The sequence below is a fragment of the Vicia villosa genome, unplaced genomic scaffold (assembly GCF_029867415.1).
Source record: "Vicia villosa cultivar HV-30 ecotype Madison, WI unplaced genomic scaffold, Vvil1.0 ctg.002102F_1_1, whole genome shotgun sequence".
In the NCBI taxonomy this organism is placed as follows: domain Eukaryota; kingdom Viridiplantae; phylum Streptophyta; class Magnoliopsida; order Fabales; family Fabaceae; genus Vicia; species Vicia villosa.
Genome location: NW_026705839.1, coordinates 19,475 through 27,918, shown reverse-complemented (window position 1 = coordinate 27,918; position 8,444 = coordinate 19,475). Strand labels below are relative to the sequence as shown.

Genomic DNA, 8,444 nt, shown 5'->3' with positions numbered 1-8,444 from the left:
GATGATATTGTGTTTGGTGGGATGTCAGACAAGATGACTAGACATTTTGTTGATCAGATGCAATCAGAATTTGAAATGAGCCTAGTTGGAGAATTAACTTATTTTCTTGGGCTGCAAGTTAAACAGATGGAAGACTCAATCTTTCTCTCTCAGAGTAAGTATGCTAAAAACATTGTTAAAAAGTTTGGAATGGAAAATGCTACTCACAAAAGAACACCAGCTCCTACTCACTTAAAATTGTCCAAAGATGAAAAGGGAACCAGTGTTGATCAAAGTTTATACAGAAGCATGATAGGAAGCCTGCTGTATCTCACAGCCAGTAGACCTGATATTGCTTTTGCTGTTGGGGTGTGTGCTAGGTATCAAGCAGATCCCAAGATCAGTCATATCAACCAAGTCAAGAGGATCCTGAAATATGTGAATGGTACTTGTGAGTATGGAATGCTCTACTCTCATGGGTGTGAACCTATTCTCACTGGATATTGTGATGCAGATTGGGCTGGAAGTGCTGATGACAGAAAAAGTACTTCAGGAGGATGTTTCTTCTTGGGGAATAATCTTATTTCATGGTTCAGCAAGAAACAAAATTGTGTGTCTTTATCCACTGCAGAGGCAGAATACATTGCAGCAGGAAGTAGTTGCTCTCAGCTTGTTTGGATGAAACAAATGTTAACAGAATACAATGTCACACAAGATGTCATGACATTATATTGTGACAACTTAAGTGCCATTAACATTTCAAAGAATCCCATTCAGCACAGCAGGACCAAGCACATTGATATTAGACACCACTACATTAGAGATCTTGTTGAGGATAAAATAATTGCCTTGGAACATGTTGCTACAAATCTTCAACTGGCTGACATTTTCACAAAAGCCTTGGATGCAAATCAATTTGAAAATCTAAGAAGTAAACTAGGCATTTGTCTTTGTGAAGGATTATAGCAATTAATTGGGTGTGGGGCCAACATTATTTCTCTCTCCAAATATTTGCTATCATTACACATTAAAGTGTATTTTCCCCCCCTTTTACAATTTGCCCAAACGGTTTCCATTCCCCCAAAACCTATCCTCAACACTCACGCTACCTCTCTGTGTCTCTGCATTCACAAACCTTTACCCAGCATTCCATTTTCTCTCATCATGTCTCAGAGTTCTCCCTCAAAGAAATCGTCTCCTTCCTCTGAAACAGCATCAGGATCTAGGGCACCCAATGTGGTGAGTGATCAAGATGTTGTGTTGAATGTTGTGCCATTGAACTTTGTTCCTGCTACCGATCCTGTTCGTAATCCACCAAGAAAGATGCATGCAAGAAAATCAACTGGTGGATCTGTTCCAGAAACCTTTTCTGTTCAAGGTAGAGAGGGCTCTGCTTATGTTCACAATGCGATCGCAGGTATTGTCACAAGAATCTTGAATGAAGGGCACCAGGTTGATGGAATATCTGTTCCTCTAGCCCAAATTCCTGCCTCTGAGAACAGCAAAGATGATCAAGATGGTCAAGATGATGCTAGCAAAGATCAGGGTGATGTTGAGACATCTGTTGACAACAATGATGAGAAGACCCCTGGTGCCAAAGATGTTGAGACATCTGAAGCTATCAATGTTGAAACATCTGGTACTAAAGATGCTGAGATTCTTGAACCTGAGAAAGCTGAAGAGGTTCCTGTTGCTCCTTCTAAAGAAACCCTTAATGAAGGCCCTACTGTGCATGATGTGGTGAATCTGGATGATCTGGATGATTCTATTGACATTGCTGATGATTAGCTCATCTCTAGCATCTCTCATAGAGTCAAGACTCGTAAGGGCAAACAGGTTTGTGATCAAGATTTTTCCAAACCTCAAGTTACTCCTCAAGTTACTCCTCAAAAGAAGGTCACTATAAAGAAGATCAAGAAGGTCCCTGCTGAACCTTCAACCACTGGGAGCAAGACTGCAGTGAAGAAGAGGAAGGAAAGAAGTGTTTCTGCCCCTGAAGATGATGTCTTAAGTGATGTCCCTGACATCCCATCAAAGAAGAAGATTTCTGTCACAAAATCCTCCACAAAGGTTCGTGATGTTCCTCTGGACAACATTTACTTGCACTATGCTTCAAATGCCATCCAGTGGAAGTTTGTTTATCAAAGAAGGCTGGCTCTTGAAAGAGAATTAGCAAATGATGCTCTGGAATGTCAAGAGGTCATGAAGCTCATCAAGTCTGCAGGTTTGATTAAGACTGTCACTCATTTTTCAAAGTGTTATGAAATGCTTGTGAAGGAATTTATTGTGAACTTGTCTCAAGATTGTGGTGATGGAAGAACTGGTGATTTTCATAAGGTGTATGTTAGAAGAAAGTGTATAGATTTTTCCCCTGCTGTTATCAACCTATATCTAGGTAGAGATGCTGAGGCTCAACCTGAGCTTGAAGTGACTGATAATGAGGTGTGCAAAGTAATCACTGGTGGTAAGGTTAAGAAGTGGCCTATAAAGAGCAAACTGTCTGCTAGTTCTCTTAATGTCAGGTATGCTTTGCTACACAAACTTGATGCTGCTAACTGGGTGCCTACCAATCACACTTCTACCATTGCTGTTGGCCTAGGAAGATTTATTTATGTTGTGGGAACCAAGACAAAATTTGACTATGGGACTTATATATTTGATCAAACTATGAGGCATGCTGGTACCTCTTCTACCAAGCTCCCTATTGCATTCCCATCCCTGATATGTGGGATAATCCTCAAGCAACACCCTGGAATTCTGAAAAGTAAAGATTCTGTATGTAAGAGGGAGAGTGCTTTATCTTTTCACTACAAACTGCTCCAGAGGTCTGATGACATGACATCTGCTGGGACATCACAACCCAGCAAATCTGTGAACAAAGCCCTTCTTATTGCTGAGCTGAAAGAGACTTGTCAGGAGTTGGACAACAGGAAGATAAAGCTTGAAAAGCTCATCCAAAGTCTTGAGCAGTCTACAGATGATGATCTTGCTGGTGACAATATGGATGAAGACAAAGGTGCTGCTAGTGGGGCTGAGGAAGAGGCTGAGGATGGTGAGGGCTCTGAGGATACTGGGAGCAGTGATGCTGCTGATTCTGATGACAATACTGGTGGCTCTAGTGATGAAGACAGTGATGGGTCTGATGATTAGCTCTGATTCTGGTTGGGTTTTGGCTCCTTTTGTGGCTAAAAAGGGGGAGTAATGGTTGTTTTGTGTTGGTTGTTTTGGTGGTTTTTTCTGTTGATCCTATTGGTTGATGGACATGGTTGGTTTGTTGTTTTCTTTATTTTGGTTGTTCCCTGGCTCTCCCTGACAATGACAAGTGGTTTCTGTAACAGTTGATTAATTAGATGTTTTCTGTTTTTCTGGTGTTTAATCAAGATGGCTGTTGTTTGCTTACAGAATTTTTTTTCTGTTGTTGGCTGCTGTTGTTTGCTTATAGAATTTATTTTTCTGTTGTTGGCTGCTGTGTATGCTCTGATATCTGTTTGGTTACATCAATTAGTGTTTTAGCCAAAAATTTGCCAAAGGGGGAGTTTGTAGATGTTGTTGATTGGCTGTAATTTTTGGTAAAACTCATTGTGTTTCTATCTTGTCAAATCTAGTGTCATGACATGCTTTCTACTGTTGCGAAGTTTTTCTTATGCAGGCCTTTACCTGATGTCAAGGCAGATGTCATGACATTCGCAGCTGTTATGTTCTTTTCTGTTACTTTTTATGGTTATGTAATCTGATAAGATCCTATGCGCTTTATTTGGAAATGTTGGATTCTGATCTGATTCAAGGACATCTTTGATGGTTATGATTTTTAGTTCCTTGTTTTATGGAAATTAGTTTTATTAGGTTAAAACTAATTTGGATCCAAGGCCCAGCTGCTGCGTTTTATGAAGACTATATATTTTACGAAGAAGCTGAAGACTAGGATTAGGGTTTTGTATTGAGAAGCTTTGAGAGTTCTTTGTTTTTAAGTTTTGCGTTCTAGCTTTCTTGTAAGCCAAACAATCATCATGATGATTGTCTTGGTCTAGGTGTTTTGGTTTGAGTTGTAAGAAGTACTCGAAGCTTTTAAGCAAGAGTACTATTGTACTTGATCAAAGCTTTTAAGCAAGATCAAGTTGTGTCTTTGAAGTGTGTCTTCTTCTGTTATTAGTAGAGCGTTTGTCATCACTGCTGTGATTGAGGGGGAGTGAGTAGGATCTCTGATCTAAGAAGTTTTAGATTGAAGTTGCATTGGGTAGATATTAAGTGAAAGGAGTAATCTTGATCTGTATTACCTTGAATTAATATTACTTATAGTGGACTTCCTCCCTGGCTTGGTAGCCCCCAGATGTAGGTGTGATTGCACCGAACTGGGTTAACAACTTTCTTATGTTGATATTCAGTTTACTTTCTGTTCATTTGTTTAAAAGCATTCAGATAGTAATGTCGTGACATCCTGTACGACATCGCGTGTCTGAGTCCAGAATTTCACTCCACGAAATCAAACGAAATTAAAACCAAAATTGTAGATCTAAATTCCATGAACACAACCATCATTAATTTGAAGCAAATAAAATACTATATCAAGTAGAAAATCGTCCTCAAAGTCACGGTTTCAATATGTTTCAATAATCATAACACACAAATAAGCTAAAACAAAACAATGTTATTCTAACAAATAGATCACCCAGGTCTCTTAATTAGAACGTGGTGAGTCTAATAGTGTGATTTATTTGATTCAAAACCGGCCATAATCATGAAAACAAAAAGGAAGAACTCTATGCCCTAACAATGGCAAATGGTGTTCTATGCGTTAAAGCTCCAAAGAAAGGGTTCTATTCTTCCCTAAAACAACTCAGAAACTCGAAACAATCATCAAATCATATTTAAACACAACTATATGCGTTGAACGAAATTTCAAGAAGCATACGAAAGTATGAACAATATACCATGGCCTTTCAAACGTTTTATTGCTCAAGCATTTGTATAGGCTTACTCTTTATCACCTTGGGAATGGAATCGAATGCTTAGGGAGCTTTGAAATTGCTTAATGGACGTTCTTCCCAGTTTTTCCTCTTCTTTTCTCCCTTTGAACCTTGAACCCTAGCCTCCCTTTAGTAGATTTTCGTCCCAACCACCAACCCCTTGTGTCTTCAATTGTTGTTAGTTTATATATCTCTCAATTAGGTCAAAAATCTCAATCAAAATCTTCTCTAATTAAAGAATCAAGATTTGATTCTCATGGCTTCCAAACTTGCTATATATTTTTTCTCAAACTTCTTTTCACGTTTTTTTTCTTTGATGTTAATACAGCCCCCCTTTTTTTATTTATTTCATATTTTATATTAACAACCTACTAATAATAATAATAATTAATAATAATAATTATAATAGTAAATAAATGAGAATAAGTAATGATTGAAACTAATAACAAAAATGATCCTATTAAAATTAATAATAATAGTTAGTACTAATAATATTTAATAATAAAGATAAACCTAATAATAACTAATATTAATTAATAATAGTAAAATTAATACTAATAATCCTAAAAAATATTAATCTAAAATCCTAATAGCCAATAATAATAACAATAATCCAGTACAAATAAACCCTGAATAATTAATCAAAAGGTCAAAACCTTATAATGGGATAGATTGGGCCAAATGATTGGGTCAGAAATACCTGTTCAGTGTTTGTTTGTGTGCTAGATTCCAATCAGATCCTAGAGAATCTCATTTAACTGCTGTTAAGAGAATTCTAAGGTATTTGAAAGGTACTACTAATGTTGGCTTAGTTTACAGAAAATCTAAAGAATACAACTTAGTAGGATTCTGCGATGCTGACTATGCTGGAGACAGAATTGAAAGAAAGAGTACTTCAGGAAGTTGTCAATTTCTTGGAAGTCATTTGATCTCCTGGTATAGCAAGAAGCAAGCAACTATTGCTCTATCAACAACAGAAGCAGAATATGTCGCTGCTGCTGGTTGCAGTACACAGATGCTCTGGATGAAGAGTCAGTTAGAAGATTATCAGATATATGAGAGTAACATTCCTATATTCTGTGATAATACTTCTGCTATATGTTTATCTAAGAATCCTATTCTTCATTCAAAGGCTAAACATATTGAGGTTAAACATCATTTCATAAGGGACTATGTTCAGAAGGGTGTTATATCTTTAAACTTTGTGGATACAGACCATCAATGGGCTGATATCTTTACAAAACCCCTGGCTGAAGATAGGTTTAAGTTCATTCTGAAGAACATCAGTATGGATTTATGCCCAGAATGAGAAGATGAGAAGTTCTTACGTATGAGTATCTTCTGAAATGAATGTGGATTTTTTAATCAGAAGTTCTGATTGAAATCTTTTAGAAATTATGATTCGGTTATTACTAACGTTTCATTGTCTAAGTTGATTCAGAACCTCTTTTAAAGCAAAACAGCTGTAACGTTTTATCTCGGGATGGTAAACCTGTCGTTACTATTCATGGATAAGCGCGCGTGCAGTTGAAGGGACGCCGACCATAGGTAACTGTGCTAGTCACCTCATTTGTCTTTATTATCTCTCCTCATGTCACGTAACATTAAATGCTATCCATCATTTGTTTCATTTTATTTTCTTTTAAAATACTCTTCAAACGCTTCTCCTTCCCTCCTATATTTTCTCTATTACACTCTGTCTTTGTTTTCCTTCTCTATCTTTTTGCATTCATATCAAACCCTAGCTGTTCATTATCTGCAAATCCATCATGAACTCTTCATCAAGCCCAGGAAACCATGAAAATGATCAAAACAAAAAGAGAAAAGCTGTTGAAACATCTTCCTCCAAACCCAAAAAGATAAAGATCACCTATGACCCTCTCAAGGTGAATCCATTCGAAGCTAAGTTATCTGGAAACTATTCTAGACGTGTGTTTCAACCCCCTGGTGAAAGCCCTCCATCATCTCCATCTTCTTCCTCATCTTTTTATCTTCAAGACTCAACTTCCTCCTCATCTAACCTTTCCTCTCCCTCAACTCATTCCAAAGAAATCTCTTCATCTTCACCTGCTGAGAATGTTGTTTCTGATAGAGATTGTGGAAAATCTGCATCAGAACCAAGTCTCCCTGACCCCTCGCCTGGAAGCCCAAGAAGCAGTCAATGATGCGTTTCACTCCTTCATGGCAAGGAAAACTGCAACTAATGACAGGGTTCAAGACATGTTGGCACAGATTTTGTCTTAGCTAGGGTCTTAGTCTTTGGTCTTAGTAGTTTTCTTTCCTTGTTGCATCTGCTTGTTAAACATCTTCTCATGTAATATCTTTTGATTATCAATGAAAAGTTTTCTTTGTTTTTACATTCCAGTGATTTTATTTGTCGTTTTATTCATCTGAATCTTTTGTAATATTCTTTTTGATGTTATGACAAAAAGGGGGAGAAGATAAATGATAAATGATTTGATTAATCTATCAGTTGCTGGGTAAAGCTCCCACACATTTACTAACAAGAACTGCAAGTTCTATATGGTTTAAGTGTTTTGCAGGTATAAAGAAGTGAAGAGAATCTTCAAAGCAAACACAAGAAGCAAAACCATAAGAAGTGTTATTCTGTAAAAAGAATAAACTCATGGAAACTGAAGCAAGCTGAGTGCTGTCAAGCTTCAGAAATCAGAAGCAAGAAAGAAGAATGAATCAGAAGCACTGATAATAGAATTTGATCCATATTTGTCTATTTGCTTTGACAAAATTCTATTTGCTCTGATACATTATTTTAGCCTATATGGCTCTGATACATATCATGTGTTCAAATATACATTTTATGTTCTGACTCGTTCATGCTGACTTTTGTCGTTTAGTTTTTTGTTCTGTAACATTTCAGGATGTAGAGATGCTCTGATGATGCTCTGGTATATTCAACAATGTTCTGATACAAATCTAGCATGAAGTGATGTTGGTAGAAATTCAAAGCTCTGAAGCTATCCGAGGGAAGCAGAAATCAGAAGCTGTGAATGTTCTAAAGATCCAGAAAACTCAAGTTCTGAAGCTGTCCTAAATGGAAGCAGAAATCAGAAGCTGTGAATGTTCTGAAGATCAAAGAAATTCAAGTTCTGAAGCTGTCCTAAATGGAAGCAGAAATCAGAAGCTGTGAATGTTCTGAAGATCAAAGAAATTCAAGTTCTGAAGCTGTCCTAGATGGAAGCAGGAATCAGAAGCTGTGAGTGTTCTAAGGATCTAAAGAAATTCTAGTTCTGAAGCTGTCCAATGGAAGCAGAAGTCAGAAGCTATGAATTCTCTGAAGACAGAAGCTTATGTGATCGTCTCTACCGAAATAATCAGGGAAGTCTTTTATTAAAAGTTCTTCGAGTATTTATTTCAGGGGGAGATTATTTATCTCAGGGGGAGATTGTTAATCTCAGGGGGAGACATATTCATATGCTTATGCTATAGCTGTGTAATTTGTTTTTTGCCGTCTGCTCTTTCTGATCGCAAATTCATATCATT

At 37.2% G+C, this 8,444-nt stretch overlaps 1 protein-coding gene across 1 annotated transcript; it reads left to right on the top strand.

The window, feature by feature from the left end:
- Positions 1–2,244: 2,244 nt before the first annotated feature.
- On the top strand, positions 2,245–3,129 carry LOC131637861 (uncharacterized). The gene has a single exon (XM_058908430.1). The coding sequence runs from the start codon at positions 2,245–2,247 to the stop codon at positions 3,127–3,129; it is 885 nt and encodes a 294-aa protein (XP_058764413.1).
- Positions 3,130–8,444: the final 5,315 nt, after the last annotated feature.